Source organism: Chionomys nivalis, chromosome 1 (assembly GCF_950005125.1).
Source record: "Chionomys nivalis chromosome 1, mChiNiv1.1, whole genome shotgun sequence".
In the NCBI taxonomy this organism is placed as follows: Eukaryota; Metazoa; Chordata; class Mammalia; order Rodentia; family Cricetidae; genus Chionomys; species Chionomys nivalis.
The window spans coordinates 135,754,048-135,770,607 of NC_080086.1; the positions used below are offsets into that span (position 1 = coordinate 135,754,048).

At 47.6% G+C, this 16,560-nt stretch overlaps 1 protein-coding gene across 1 annotated transcript; it reads right to left on the bottom strand.

Annotated features, from left to right (window-relative positions):
- Window positions 1-10,063: 10,063 nt before the first annotated feature.
- On the bottom strand, window positions 10,064-12,434 carry Ccdc121 (coiled-coil domain containing 121). Its single transcript, XM_057761782.1, has 2 exons — window positions 12,157-12,434; window positions 10,064-10,958 (listed from the first exon to the last, which is right to left on the bottom strand). Exons 1-2 carry the CDS (start codon window positions 12,432-12,434, stop codon window positions 10,064-10,066), a joined length of 1,173 nt encoding a protein of 390 aa, XP_057617765.1.
- Window positions 12,435-16,560: the final 4,126 nt, after the last annotated feature.

The window sequence follows — 16,560 nt, forward strand, 5'->3', positions numbered from 1 at the left end:
CATGTCTACTTACACACCAGAAGAGGGCACCAGATCTCATTACAGATGGTTGTGAGCCACCACGTGGTTGCTGGAAATTGAACTCAGGACCTCTGGAAGAGCATCCAGTGCTCTTCCCCTCTGAGTCATCTGGGTCATCTCTCCTGCCCGCAAAACATGTTTTTCAACCTGCACTGAACTTATGACCCCATGATGTATGACCTTTGTCTTACAAAATGTTTTCAAGATACCTTGTTCTATACCAGTGACCACCTATCCCATAATGTATGACTCTCCTTCAAACTATATATATATTCTTGCTTTTATTCTTACCTTTCATTGTATTTTTTTTTTTGAGACAGGGTTTCTCTATAGCTTTGGAGCCTGTCCTGGAATTAGCTCTTGTAGACCAGGCTGGCCTCAAACTCACAGAGCTCTGCTTGGCTCTGCCTCCCAAGTGCTGGGATTATAGGCATGCGTCACCACCACCTGGCTCATTGTATTTTTTCTAACAGCCAATTACCCCACCCATGTAAACATGCTTATAGCTGTTTTCTATTAACCTTTTCCGTAAAAGGGACCTCAAAAAGCCCATAAAGGACTGCTCTCTAAAAAAAAAACCCCTACTTAGGGTGGACAGCCGGCTGGCAAGTCCTAGGTGCGTCTCACAATACAGCTTGCTTTAATTGTACAGTGGTGGATTTGGTCTTTCTCCGAGCATAATCAGGTTGAACAACAGTCGTTATGAAAATTATTTGTCAATAGTCACTAAAGTTGAACGTATACCACAAGCCTGGGTTGTTTGGGTACATGCAAAGAAACTTGTCTCTTGTCCATGTACCAGGAACACTACACTCGAATAGCAGAAGTCACAATGCATTGATGCTAGGAACATTCATCAGAGAAGACACCTGTCCTCCAAAACCCTTCCCGATCTTCCAGAACTCTAGACGAACGTTGTGCGCACCCTGTTCCCCGTTTGTGTCTTTCTCCAGGTAGCGTATGGGTAGCCAGCAGTGGTCTCTCTAGGAGAATGTTAGTAAAAGTGGCATGCTGCTTCTAGCCTTGTAACTGTACACTCTGTTATCTTCCGCCCTTTCTTGGCTAGATCAGATGGCTTTATAGGGTCCTAGAGGAGAAGAGTGTACGAAAATGGAAGATGGTTGCGTCTCTGTGTGATCTTGTGAAGGAGAGCTACCGAATAGCCAGGAACACCTATCTGAAACCATTAATGAGGCACTTACCATCTCTCAGCAGGGCAGTGGTGGTGCACACTTTTAATCCCAGCACTAAGGAGGCAGAGATAGGAAGTTCTCTGTGAGTTGGAGGCCAGCCTGGTTTACAGAGTGAGTTCCAGGATGACCAGGGCTGTTATTCAGAGATACCCTGTCTCAAAATAAATAGATTAATTGAAAGACCCTACAGACCCCCTCCTCAGAACCCGCAGCTAGCAGGCTCCCCGGGAGAACGTCCTGTTTGCTTGAAAGATTCTCAGGATCAGCAGCTAGCCTGCTCTCGTGAGAGGAAAACAGGATATCTATAAGATAGGACATCTACAAAGCAGGATGACTTCAAAGTAGGATACCTATAAGATAAGAGCAGGATGTCTGCTGCCAGACATCCATGCTGGGAGAGGAAAACCATTCATGCCCCCCGCCTCATTCTGATAACCACGCTTCTGCTTCTGTAAATTGCTTTTTGCTGCCCTCTTTCCTATAAAAAGTCCTCCTCCCAGTCTGCAGGTGCGCAAGTCCTCCGAAAGACTTTGTCGCCCGCAGGTACCTGTGTCTACCTAATAAACCTCTTGCAGTTTGCATCCGACTCGTGGTCTCGGCCTGGTCTGTGGGTCCGGGGTCTCCACCTGAGGGAAGGTCCCTACCGGGGGTCTTTCATTTGGTGCATTGGCCGGGAATTGAAGGCCCCCACCCAGGGACCACCGACCCACCATCGGGAGGTAAGCTGGCCAGCACCGATTTGTTAGTCTGTGTCTGCGTCGTTTCTGTGCTTTGTTAACTCTGTACACTCAGATCTGGGTGCTCTGTATCTGGCGGGCCCAAGAAGGAGCTGACGAGCTCGGACTTCCACCCCGAAGCCCTGGAAGACGTTCCAAGGGTGCCTGGAGCCCGGAATTAGGTGGCAGCTTTTCCGGAGCTCAATCTGTATCAGCTTTTCTGGAGCTCAATCTGTATCAGCTTTTCCGGAGCTCAATCTGTATCAGACCCAAAGTCTTGCTTTGCTGACTTGGGTCTGAATCTGGAGCCTTTTCGGTGCTCATCTGACGGGCCACATTCCAAAGGTGGCCGGAGCCTGATTTTTCACAGTCTCCGTCTGAATTTTTGCTTTCGGTTTTGCGCCAAAGCCGTGCTGAGCGTCCATATTGTTTGTGTCTGATTGTTGGATTTTTGTGTTTAAATATGTTCTTTGTTTTTGTATATCTGTTTGTGCTCGAGCCTAAATCTGGTACCATGGGACAATCGTTAACAACCCCTCTTCACTTAAGAAGGGGGGAAAATTGGGGTTTTAACTGTTTCTCAGAGACTGGAACTGATGGTATTTAATAACAACAATGTCTGTCATTGTACTCTTACTGGAATTGACCTGATGATATTTGTAACTGCTTATAGAAGTTGGAAAAGTTTGACACCCCCTGTAAAATGTTGAGCCTCCTCCATATGCAGGATCAGATAGCCCAGAGGGACCTGAAGCGGCGATGGCCAAGGGGCCCCCACAAGAATCCCCGGCCCTCTCACCTATGGCTGGCCAACAGAGGGACAGATGCGAGCCTCCGCCTGATTCCACCTCCCACGCCCTTCCCCTCCGAGAGGGTCCGAATGGGCAGCAACAGTACTGGCCATTCTCAGCTTCTGATCTCTATAATTGGAAACAGCATAACCCTTCCTTTTCCAAAAACCCAGTGGCACTGACTAATCTAATCGAGTCTATTTTAGTCACCCACCAGCCCACCTGGGATGATTGCCAGCAACTCTTGCAAGCCCTGCTGACCTCAGAGGAAAAGCAAAGAGTCTTTTTGGAGGCTCGGAGAAACATTCCAGGCGACAACGGTCGCCCAACCCTTTTGCCTAACGAAATTGATGAGGCCTTCCCTCTGACGCGACCTGATTGGGACTTCACCACAGCTGCAGGTAAGGGACACCTACGCCTCTATCGCCAGCTGCTTATAGCGGGTCTCTGAGGGGTGGCACGCCGCCCCACCAATTTGGCCCAGGTTAAGCAAGTAATACAGGGAAATGAAGAGACGCCCGCAGCCTTCTTAGATAGGCTCAAGGATGCTTATAGGATGTATACCCCCTATGACCCTGAAGATCCAGGGCAAGCTACAAGTGTATCCATGTCTTTCATTTGGCAGTCTAGTCCAGATATTAGAAGCAAATTGCAGAGGCTGGAAGGTCTGCAGGGATATACAATACAGGATCTGCTGAAGGAGGCAAAGAAAGGCAGAGAGATAAATGAGGAAAGAGACATGAAAAAGAATAAAGAATTAAGCAGGCTGCTGGCCACTGTAGTTCAAGGACAAGAAAGAGAGGGAGGTAGGCTGGGAGAAAGGAAGGGGGCCAAAATGGACAGGGACCAATGTGCTTATTGCAAAAAAAAGAGGCTCTTGGACCAGGGCATCCTCATCCCCTGCCGGTCACCATGGAATACACCCCCTTTTACCAGTAAAGAAACCAGGGACTGGGGACTACCGGCCAGTGCAGGATTTGAGGGAGGTCAACAAAAGGGTGAAGGACATGCACCCCATGGTCCCCAACCCCTATAACTTATTGAGCACTCTGCCACCATCCCACGTTTGGTATACCATATTAGACTTAAAGGATGCCTTCTTCTGCTTGCGGCTGCATCCGGAGAGCCAGCCCCTTTTTGCCTTTGAATGGAAGGACCCAGATCTTGGTCTTTCGGGTCAATTGACCTGGACTAGGCTCCCCCAGGGATTCAAGAACAGCCCGACCCTCTTTGATGAGGCTCTGCACCGGGACCTGGCGACTTTCGGGTCCAGTACCCCACCCTGACATTGCTCCAATACGTTGATGACCTCCTTCTGGCAGCCGCTTCAGAGAAAGAATGTCAGGAGGGCACAAAGTCCCTCCTACAGACATTGGGACAATTAGGATATCAGGCATCAGCCAGGAAGGCTCAGATGTGCCAGAAGCAAGTCATTTACCTAGGTTATCAATTAAAAGATGGACAGAGATGGCTGACCGAAGTACGCAAACAGACTATCACTAACATCCCTGCCCCCCAGAATCCCCGCCAGCTGCGAGAGTTTCTGGGAACAGCGGGATTCTGCCGCCTCTGGATCCCAGGGTTTGCCGAAATGGCTGCACCCTTGTATCCTCTAACTAAACAGGGGACAATGTTTGATTGGGGAGAGGAACAGCAGAGGGCTTTCAAAAACATTAAGAAAGCCTTACCAGCCTCCCCTGCTTTAGGCCTCCCTGACATTACCAAACCCTTTGACTTGTTCGTGGATGAGAGACAGGGTTACGTCAAAGGGGTCCTAACTCAAAAACTGGGCCCTTGGAGGCGTCCTGTAGCCTATCTCTCAAAGAAACTCAACCCAGTTTCTTCAGGGTGGCCGCCCTGTCTGCGAATGGTAGCAGCTATTGCAGTCCTCACTAAGGACGCAGGTAAACTAACCCTGGGCCAGCCACTGACTATCCTGGCACCCCATGCGGTGGAAGCCTTGGTCAAGCAGCCTCCAGACCGCTGGCTCTCCAATGCCAGCATGACTTACTACCAAGCCCTGCTCCTGAATGCGGACCGGGTGCAATTCGGACCTGTGGTCGCTCTTAATCCCGCGACCTTGCTCCCCCTGCCTGAGGACCCGGAACACCACGACTGCCTCCAGATCCTCGCAGAAACACACGGGACCAGACCGGACCTGACGAATCAACCCCTCCGAGATGCTGACTATACTTGGTATACGGATGGCAGCAGTTTCCTGGCAAATGGGAAACGAAAGGCGGGGGCAGCAATGACAACAGAGACTGAGGTAGTTTGGGCAGAAGCCTTACCAGCAGGCACCTCCGCCCAGAGGGCTGAACTCATCGCTCTGACCTAGGCACTCCGGATGGCAGAAGGTAAGAGACTGAATGTTTATACGGATAGCCGATATGCATCCGCCACGGCTCACATACATGGGGAAATTTATTGAAGACGAGGGCTGCTGACCTCAGAAGGAAAGGAAATTAAAAACAAACTTGAGATACTGGCACTCCTGAAAGCCTTATTTTTGCCCCCAAAATTAAGTATTATGCACTGCCCTGGGCATCAAAAAGGCCATAGCCCTGAGGAAAAGGGAAATAGGCTGGCAGATAACGCTGCTCGAGAGATTGCTATAAAATCAACCAAGACCTCCCAAGCTCTCCCCTTGACGAACCCGGAAGAGGCCCAAGCCTCCAGTTCGCTACCCTATAGTAAAGAGGACATTGATCTCCTAAAGAAAATGGGGGCCACATATGACCCCGAAAAGCAACATTGGGTTTTCAAGGAAAAGATTGGTATGCCAACAAAACATACTTATAAAATAATAGACTACTTGCATAAATTGACTCATTTGGGGCCAAAGAAGATGAAAACCTTGTTGGACAGACAGGAGTCAGGCCAATACCTCCTGAACAGGGACAGAGCCCTGCAAAAAGTGACTGATGAATGCCAAGCCTGCGCTCAGGTAAATGCAGGCAGAACCAAGCTTGGTCCAGGAGTTCGGGCACGGAGACATCGTCCCGGAGTACATTGGGAGATCGACTTTACGGAGGTTAAGCCAGGTCTCTAGGGGTACAGATACCTCTTGGTGTTCATAGACACTTTTTCAGGATGGGTAGAAGCCTTTCCCACCAAAAACGAAACCTCAAAGGTGGTGACCAAAAAGCTCTTGGAAGAAATATTTCCCAGGTACGGAATGCCTCAAGTCTTGGCACTGATAATGGGCCCGCCTTCGTCTCCCAGGTAAGTCAGTAGGTGGCCAAACTCCTAGGGGTCGAATGGAAATTACATTGTGCGTATAGACCCCAAAGTTCAGGACAGGTAGAACGCATGAATAGAACAATTAAGGAGACCTTATCCAAATTAATGCTTGCAACTGGCACTAGAGACTGGGTGCTCCTATTACCACTGGCCCTGTACAGGGCCCGCAACACTCTGGGGCCTCATGGACTGACTCCTTTTGAAATCCTATATGGGGCTCCTCCCCCATTTATAAATTTCTTTAATTCAAACATTGCCGATTTTGCTAACAGTCCTTCTCTGGAGGCTCATTTACAGGTGTCTACAGATTGTGCAGAGAGAGGTTTGGAAGCCACTCGCTGCTGCTTACCGAGACCAACTGAACCAGCCAGTGGAACCGCATCCCTTCCAGATAGGAAATACTGTTTGGGTCCGCAGACACCAGACCAAAAACTTGGAACCTCAGTGGAAAGGCCCTTACACTGTCCTTCTGACCCCCAACGGCACTAAAGGTTGACAGCACTGCAGCCTGGATCCACGGCTCACAGGTTAAGGCCGCCCATACAGCTGAATCTGGAGCCTGCCGCAACCCCAGCATGGAGAGCCCAACGCACTCAAAACCCCTTAAAGATAAGGCTTACCTGTGGGGCCCTTGGATCGTTATATGGGCCCTACTAAGACTGGGGATGGCGACATTCCCGGGATATGGCTGCCATCACTGGGGGGGGGGAGCGACATGGGACCAGGAACAAAGACTTCTATGTTTGTCCAGGACAAAACACACAAAAGGGACGTGGAGGGCCGAGGGACAGTTACTGTGCCCAATGGGGTTGCGAAACGATGGGGGAGGCTTACTGGAAACCCTCCTCCACCTGGGATCTAATCATGCTCAGAAGAGGAACCACGCCTGGGTACTCAGGAAGGGGACCCTGGACTTGTGGGGGAAAAGCTTGTGGCCCCTGCTATGATATCACTACCGCTACCAATGTCCAGGACGCCACCCCAGGAGGTAGATGCAACCCCTTAGTCTTAGATTATGGAGACCAGCCAATTTAGACAACTTCAGGCAGCCATGCATACTGAGATCAAGGCGCTGGAAGAATCGGTTAGCGCACTTTAAGAGTCATTAACCCCCCCTCTCAGAGGTAGCCCTACAAAACAGGAGGGGGCTAGACATGTTGTTTTTACAAGAGGGAGGGTTATGCGCAGCACTCAAAGAGGAATGTTGTTTCTATGCGAACCACACTATGACAAAGCTTAGAGAGAGGTAAAGACAGACACAAAAGCTGCTCGAATCACAACAGGGATGGTTCGAAGGGTGGTTTAATAAGTCTCCCTGGTTTACGACTCTATTGTCTCCTCTGATGGGTCCCTTGATTGATTATCCTCCTTCTGATACTCCTGTTTGGGCCCTGCATCTTAAACTGCTTGGTCCGGTTTATGAAAGACAGGCTGTCAGTTATTCAGGCCCTAGTGCTGACCCATCAGTATCATATGGTACAACAACAGGAAACCGAGGTTCCCTAACTGCTTAGAATAAAAGATTTAACTCTGTGATAAAAGAAAAGGGGGGAATGAAAGACCCTACAGACCCCCTCCTCAGAACCCGCAGCTAGCAGGCTCCCCGGGAGAACGTCCTGTTTGCTTGAAAGATTCTCAGGATCAGCAGCTAGCCTGCTCTCGTGAGAGGAAAACAGGATATCTATAAGATAGGACATCTACAAAGCAGGATGACTTCAAAGTAGGATACCTATAAGATAAGAGCAGGATGTCTGCTGCCAGACATCCATGCTGGGAGAGGAAAACCATTCATGCCCCCCGCCTCATTCTGATAACCACGCTTCTGCTTCTGTAAATTGCTTTTTGCTGCCCTCTTTCCTATAAAAAGTCCTCCTCCCAGTCTGCAGGTGCGCAAGTCCTCCGAAAGACTTTGTCGCCCGCAGGTACCTGTGTCTACCTAATAAACCTCTTGCAGTTTGCATCCGACTCGTGGTCTCGGCCTGGTCTGTGGGTCCGGGGTCTCCACCTGAGGGAAGGTCCCTACCGGGGGTCTTTCGTTAATAAACAAACAAATAAATAGTTCTAGTATACAACTTTTTCTGTCTAGAAGGAAGAATGAATAGTAATGTATTTACACACTGGATTATTATATAAGCTATAAATTTAATAAGGCCATCTAATTATGAATAAGCTTCAAAAATAGTGCTGTCTGGGAAAAGCAAGTTATAGACATATCAAATGTACCACTTATATATATGTGTTATGTGTACATATTTGTATATAATGTATATGTGTGTTCATGTGTGTGTATATACAAACATATTAATATATATTTTATATATATTATATATTACATACATATATTTGTGGACAGGAATAAGTAACACCAAACATAGGCTAGGATTCAGAGGAATTTCAACTGAATTTTCATGTTTATTTTCAGTACTATGGACTATATCTAGGGGCTTTCCCCTTGCTACACACACTACCACTGACTTATAGCCGCCCTCTCTCTTTTTTTTTAATATTTATTATGTATACAATATTCTATCTGTGTGTATGTCTGCAGGCCAGAAGAGGGCACCAGACCTCATTACAGATGGTTGTGAGCCACCATGTGGTTGCCGGGAATTGAACTCAGGACCTTTGGAAAAGCAGACAATGCTCTTAACCTCTGAGCCATCTCTCCAGCCCCCCGCCCTCTCTTTTTTGAGACAGAAACTTACAATGGTCCCCAAAGTGGCCTTGAATTTGGAACCCTCCTCCCTCAGCCTCTCAAGCAGCTGGTCTCACACAGCACATAGCTCGCATCTTATTTCTTTTCTTTTCTTTTTTTTTTTTAGGTTTTCGAGACAGGGTTTCTCCGTAGCTTTTTGGTTCCTGTCCTGGAACTAGCTCTTGTAGACCAGGCTGGCCTCGAACTCACAGAGATCCACCTGCCTCTGCCTCCCGAGTGCTGGGATTAAAGGCATGCACCACCACTGCCCGGCTCGCATCTTATTTCTGAACAAGGATAAGGAGTGGAAGCTCTTTATACTTCAGAAAACAACTTTCAAGACACTGGGTGCACTGGCTCATGCCCATGCCTGTAGCACCCAAAAGGCTGGCACGGGTGACTTTGCCATGAGTACAGTGGCTTCACAATAAAATTCCAAGGATATCAAGTGAGATGCTGTCTCAAAAAACAAAAGATACCAGGCAGTGGTGGTGCACGCCTTTAATCCCAGCACTTGGGAGACAGAGGCAGGTGGATCTCTGTGAGCTCAAGGCCAGCCTGATTTATAGAGTGAGTTCCAGGACAGGCTCAAAAGCTACAGAGAAAACCTGTCTCAAAAAACAAAACAAAACAAAAAAACAAACAAACAAAAAAGAATAATTTATCACTCCTACCTCTTTCTTAAAGGCAAAGCTTTGAATATTTTCCTCACTGCAACTTGCTCTTTGCTCTCTCTCTCCCCTAGTATCTTCATTTTTGGAGCAAACGGTTCCACTGCGTGTTCAGCTGTAGAAACCAACGGCACCATTTTCTTTTGTCTCCTTGACTCCTGACTCTCTGTACCTTACCAGCTTTACCTTCCCCTCCTCGACCCAAATTCTCCAATCACTCATCAGCAATACTTCTTTAAAATAGGATTTCACATTTAGTGTGTGCACATGAGTGTGTGTGTGTGGTGACATGTGTGCGTGCATGAGGGCATGTGTGCATGTGTGAGCGTGTGGGCGTGTGGACCATGGTGCCCAGGTGGAGGTGAAAGGACCTGCTTGAAAGAGTCTGTTGTTTTGGCATTACAACAGACTGAGGCTACAAGGAATGATGTATCACACTGTGAACCCTACTTTATGAAAAAGCCCATGTCATCCAGCGGCCCTCCATGGGAACATGTGAGAATCACCAAAAAAAATAATAAAAAATCTCCAAGTGATTTTCCAAGCTGGGTCATATGCAGTGTCTCTGGCAATTTAACAGTCTCCCAGTAGGCCAAGACGGTGTCAGAGCCTTGCTGGTTCCAATTCTTACTTCTCTGGCTAATAAATAAATTACTTTGGATTTTTTCTTGATTTGGTTCATAAAGGATGGTTCAGTGTGGCCCCGGGACCACCCTATTCTTTGGGGCAAGGGTCACAATTCTGACTTCTCTCTCTCTGCCTTCAGCTGTTGTCTGCCCCTAACTGAGGCTCCTTGGACCCACTGCTCCTCCTTCAGCTGCTCTTTCCAGGCCTCTAACTGCCTCTTTATAGAGTCCAGCTTGTGATATTCCTGGACTTGCTTCGCCAGTTTCTCCTGTAACTTCTGGTACGCTCTCTGGACACTAAAGCAAAACTCGGAATTCACCTTCCTGGCTGTGGACTCCAGGGCCCGGGCCTTGTCCTTAACCTCCTTGGTGCCGCCCTTCCCCATCTGCAGCCATTTTAGTTCCTGCAGCTGTCTGTCTAGGAATGTCTTTCTCTGCAGGAACTGTAGGTGTGCCTGGCGGTCCTTTATCGCTGTCTCTGTTTTCATGCTCTCCAGCTCCTTCTGCAAGGCCTGCATTTTCATCTCCTGGTTCTCCTTTATTTCGTTAATATGAGTCAGCAACTGAGCCTGCTGCCTCAGCAGGGACTGGGTGTTTTTTCCCTGCAGGAGCTGCGCCTGAAGGTCTGCATTTTGTCGGGCAAACCTGGATGCCAGTTCCAGCTTCCTTTGCTTCAGCTCGCCGCTTTCCTGGAAATACTGATTCCACAGGTCCTCGTGCTTCTTTTTACACTGATCATTTTGTTTTCTTAGGAATTTCAGAAAGTAGTTGTTCTCCGTCTCTAGATAGAACGCCTCCTGCTGCAGCAGCCTGCTGTCTTGCAGCAGCTGCTCCTGATGGAGCTGAGCCTCTTCTATATTCTTGCTCAGCTTCTCCAGTGCTTCCACTGTCCTTCTTTTTACTTTGTTTTCCAATTTTGTTAGCCTCTCTGGCTTGAAAAATTCATTTAGTATAGTAAGATACATTGATGGTTGGGGAGAGTCTTTGGGGCTCTGGGCAAGCCTGGAGGAAGAACAAAGGAAACATTCCTTTATCAGTTCTTTTTTTTAAAATAGATTTATTTATTTATTTATACAGTATCTTGCCTGTAGGCCAGAAAAGGGCACCAGATCTCATTATAGGTGGTTGTGAGCCACCATGTGGTTGTTGGGAATTGAACTCAGGACCTCTGGAAGAACTGTCGGTGCTCTTAACCACTGAGCCATCTCTCCAGCCCCTCCTTTATCAGTTCTCAGGCACAATTGAGAAAACAATAACCAAAACCAAACCCAGACCACTGTATTATCGTACTCTTTTCTTTTCTTTTTCGGAGACAGGGTTTCTCTAACAGCCCAGGCTGGCCTAGAACTCTTTGTAGACCACGCTGGCCTTGAACTCCCAGAGATCCACCTGCATCTGCCTCCCAAGTGCTGGGATTAAAGGTGTGCACCGCAACTGTACTGTATTGTATTCTTACAAAAAAAAAAATCGTTTGGATTCCCATCATGCTCCAGACAAGGTTAGTCTTGGTTAGACTTCTATCAATTTGACACGTGCAAGAGCGATCTGGGAGGAGGAACTACACTGAGAAATGACTCCACCAGATGGTCTGTAGAAATCTATAGTAATTAAAATTAATTACTAATGTGGGTGGCCCCAACTCATGGAGGTAAGAAGGTACCCCTAGGCAGGTGGTCTTGAATTGACTAAAAAAGCAGGCTAAGTAAGTCAATAAACAGTGTATCTTCACAGCTTCTGCTTCAGTTCCTGGCTCCGGGTTCCTTCATTGTGTTCCCACCCTGACTTCTTTTGATGATGAACTGTGATAGAGAAATATAAGAAGAAATAAACCCTTCCCTTCTTCTCTTCTCTCCCCTCCCCTCCCTCCCTTCCCAGTCTTGCTTCGGTTATGGTGTTTTATCAAAGCAACAGAAACCCTAAGGCAGGGTTTCTCACCAAGCCTGACTCACAAGCTAGGCTCACTGGCTGGCCAGTAAACATCTGGGATCTGCCTATTTCCATGCCCCCATCCTTAGGGGTTAGAGGCATGTGTTGCCTTGCTCAGCTTTCTAAGTGGGTATTGGTAATCTGAATTGAGGTCCTCTTGCCATGTGGTGGGCACCTGAGCCACTGGGACATCTCCCAGGTCCTTGCTCTTCCATCTCCATTACCAAACTTAGGAGATCTTCTACTCCCATCCGTCTCCCTCCTCAGTACCTACCTGGTTCCGGAACTCAGGTGTTCATTGGGATGAATTGGGAGGTCACTGGTCTCTGCTGAACAACTAGTGCCAGATGTGTAACTTCGGGGAGCACAGTTTTCAAGAAGTGTCTTTACTTTGGGATCAACGTGATGGGACTTTGCACAGTTAGAGTTGACATTACATAATTTCTTTGTCTCAACTACCAAATTGGTCCTAGCAGATTGACTGAATTTGTTCCCAGATCTTCTGGGGCTTCTGACCTTTGAAATTCGGTTGCCCTGCTCTTGGAAGTCCATCTCCTCCCTCACTCTTGAGGAGGAGGGCCTTGCCCCTCCCAGGTCCTATCCTACCACTACCAACCCTCGTTGAAGTCCCCCATACACCTTCTCAATTGTCCAACCCTCCCATCTCTCAGGCACTATCACCAGCTAGCCCCAGCAGGGTAAAACCCACAGAAGCCTCATGGGCCCACCACTGTACCCTATTCTTCAGATTGGCATCAAATGTTTCCTGCACAATGGTCTCATGGAATGTCACAGAAGTTTCTCTAGTGATTTGGTGTCTCTATGGTGAGGGGCGAGACTGCAGCTTCTGTTGAGCCTGAGACCTCATGGGACATCAGGCCATGTGTCAGTTGGTAGTGGGAATGGCTGGGGCTCAGAAGAACCACTTTTTTAGAAATGACTACCTTGAGGAGAGAGGGGGTCTGGTGAGAGATTGCCTGTGGCAGGAGGTGTAACATGAGGGCCTGCTTTGTTGGGGTTTCTGTCCTGCCCTGTTCCCACAGCCGGCAAGGTCCCAAAGAAAATCACACAGAGGTCTATATTAATGATAAACTGATTGGCCCATTAGCTCAGTCTTCTAACTCTTATAATTTATATCAACCCATTATTCTTTTTTTTTTTTTTTTTTTTGGTTTTTTGAGACAGGGTTTCTCTGTAGCTTTGGTGCCTGTCCCGGAACTAGCTCTTGTAGACCAGGCTGGCCTCGAACTCAGAGATCCGCCTGCCTCTGCCTCCCAAGTGCTGGGATTAAAGGCGTGCGCCACCACCGCCCGGCTTCAACCCATTATTCTTATCTATGCTAGCCACATGGCTAGGTACCTTTTTCAGTGAGGCAGGTCACATCCTGCTTCTTCTGTGGTCTGGACAGGACTGGGGAGGAATGGGCTTCCTCCTCCCCAGAATTCTCCTGTTCTCATTGCCCCATCTTTACTTCCTGTCTGGTTGTCCCACCTATACTTCCTGCCTGGCCAATCAGCATTTATTTAAACATGATTGACAGAATACAGACAATTCTCCCGCACCAAGGAGGAAGGTTAGAGCTGAGTCAGTTTGAGTCTAGCCTGGTCTACAGGGCTAGAAGAAAGCAGGTAAGGAGGTGACAAGTGTTAGGGAGGTGCTGTTTTGTGGGTAATCAAGCAAGCTTTTGAGCCAAGAGTTTGTTGAGCATAGGGGTAGCACGTGGATATTCGGGGAGAAGGAATGAGTGCCAACTATAGGTATGGTCAGTAAATGGGTGAAAGCAGTCAGGACTGATTACAGGATCTTACCCATTTAGAGAATAACTCTGCCATAAGCCTAGATCCCTTTATCTCTTTATTGCTTCACTTGTCCTCAGTTTTCCACTCTCCTTCTCAGTCACTTCCTAAAGGTTTGGTTTTATTTATGTGTGTATGTGCGGGCCTGCTTGTCAATAAGTATGCTTTGCCTGTGGAGACCAGAAGAGGGCATGGGATCAAGTACACACACACACACACACACACACACACTCACACATACACACACAATTTTAACAATTAAATGAATGGTAGGGGCTGAGATGGTCAGAGTGTTTACCTGGTGTGCAAAGAGGCCTGAGTTCAATCTCCAGCACCAATTAAAGCTTGGTGTGGTAGCACACATTGTAATCTCCTGGCTGTCCTGGAACTAGCTCTGTAGGCCAGGCTGGCCTCAAACTCAAGAGATCTGCCTACCTCTGCCTCCCAAGTCTGGGATTAAAGGTGTGCGCCACCAACATCCATCTGTCCATCCATCCATCCATTTGTCTCTATTAATAGAACTAGAAATGTCACTTGCTGTTAATAGAAAAAATCCTGACTTGTATAGAAATCTTTTTTTTTTTTTTTTTGGTAATGATTTATTTTTATTTTCTGTGTTCTGCAAGTATGTCTGATGGAGACAGTAATATATATATATATATATATATATATATATATATATATATATATATATATATATATAAATGAATGATGTCCTTTGGTATATGTGTTGCTTTTGTTGGTTAATGAATAAAGCTGTTTCACTAATGGCTTAGCAGAGTAAAGCCAGGCGGGAAATCAGAATGGCGAGAGAAAGTAGGCAGTCAAGAAGACACCAGGTAGCTGCCAAAGGAGAAGGACCGGAACCTTTCTGGTAAGTCAAGAGGTCCAGGCCGGGCGTTGGTGGCGCACGCCTTTAATCCCAGCACTAGGGAGGCAGAGACAGGCGGATCTCTGTGAGTTCGAGACCAGCCTGGTCTACAGAGCTAGTTCTGGGACAGGCTCCAAAGCCACAGAGAAACCCTGTCTCGAAAAACCAAAAAAAAAAAAAAGGTCCATGCACACTTTTCATCTGCACTTACAGTACATGAGGCCATGCCCAAGTGGACTGACATCTCGAAGGCTATTGGCTGAAGGAGTTCCCGCAGCATATACCATTTGTGCTGGCTAGGCTTTTGTCAACTGGACACATGCTTGGGTCATCTTGGGTCATCTGGGAAGAAGAAACCTCAACTGAGAAAGTGTCTCCATCAGACTGGCCTATAGGCAGGTCTTTGGTTTTTTTTTTTCCTTTTTCTTTTTCTTTCTTCCTTTCTGTTTTTTGCTTGTTTGTTTTGTTTTGTTTTTCGAGACAGGGTTTCTCTGCAGCTTTGGAGCCTGTCCTGGAACTAGCTCTTGTAGACCAGGCTGGCCTCAAATTTAGAGATCCGCCTGCCTCTGCCTCCTGAGTGCTGGGATTAAAGGCGTGCGCCACCACCGCCCGGCTGGGTTTTTTCCTTAACTGATGACTGATGTGGGAGCGTACAACCCACTGTGGATGGTGCCTGGATTACATCAAAAATCAAACTGAGCAAACCATGATGAACAAACTAAATGTAGCTCTCCTCTTGCTTCAGTTCCTGCCTCCAGGCTCCTGCCTTGAGCTGTCCTGACTTCCCTTCATGAAGGGTTGTCAGCTGTAGAACAAAATAAACCCTTCCTCCCCAAGCTGCTTTTGCTTATGGTGCTAATCACTGAAACACAAGCCAAACTAGGACTGTACCCCACCGTGTGACTGTCACACTGTCCCTTGTGGATGGGAAAGATAATGTATCGGAGTAGGTTTTTAAAAAAGAAGAAATAAAAGCACCTAACTTCTCAGATGTTCTTCCTTGGTAAACGGCCCTCCTTCAATGGCTGACTCAAGAGTTTTATCCTGTGGGGCATCATCTCAATTGTATCTAACTGGCACACTAGCTTCCTTTTCCTTTAAGAGAGGAATTTACTTAGTCACTTTTAGAGATATTGGTCCTACCAGACATGCTGGGTGTGGCAGACCAAAAAGCTCACATCCTGGCACCAAGGAAGCAGAGAAGAGTGAATCTAGATGAGAACATTCTCCCCAGTGCTAGGGCCCAAGTACAGGCCCATGTACATGCTAGTCACCCACCAATCACAGAGCTCAAAGCACATGCATCACTGCTACAGATTTCAACGGAGAGACATTAGCTGGCAATGCATTTAGCGACATAGAGGGCAGAAAAGGCAACAGGTAAGTAGTCTAGCCATGTGTCCTGCTAGCCTGCGGTTAGAAGATGAGGAGAGATTTTGGTGGGCAAGTGGTACTCCGTGATGGGCATGCCACGCACCTCATCATTCCCATACAACTCTCCCACACAGATGGGCAAGAGGAGTCCCTCTGCACAGACCTGGGACTGGATCTCACTCTTCTGGTACATGCTCAGCTTTACTAGATATTGTCAAGTCGTTTTCAAAGTAATTGTACCAATTTTCATTACACAAATACACACACACAAACAAACAAACACACGAGTTCACATTGCTCAACATCCTGTATGTACCAAATAATGCCTCCCTTGTTTATATTATTCTGGTGAATTCTAAAATCTGAATACAGTGACTGGGCCAGGCTATAGCAGTCTTGTTGATTCCTGGCCGTGGGAAGGGAAAGGCCCGCTACAAACGGCTCTCAGGAAACCACACAGGAAACAGGCCATGTGCCCTGCACCAGCTCCCTTCTGCCGCAACCACTGTGACCAGCAGATTTCAGGAGCCAAGGACCCCCCTGGCACCCAGTTCTCAGGCATCTTCTGAGTCCCGTGTGGTGTCAGCAAGGGGTTCGGCAGCAGAGCAGCAGCAAACAGAACCACAAACTTTCTGAG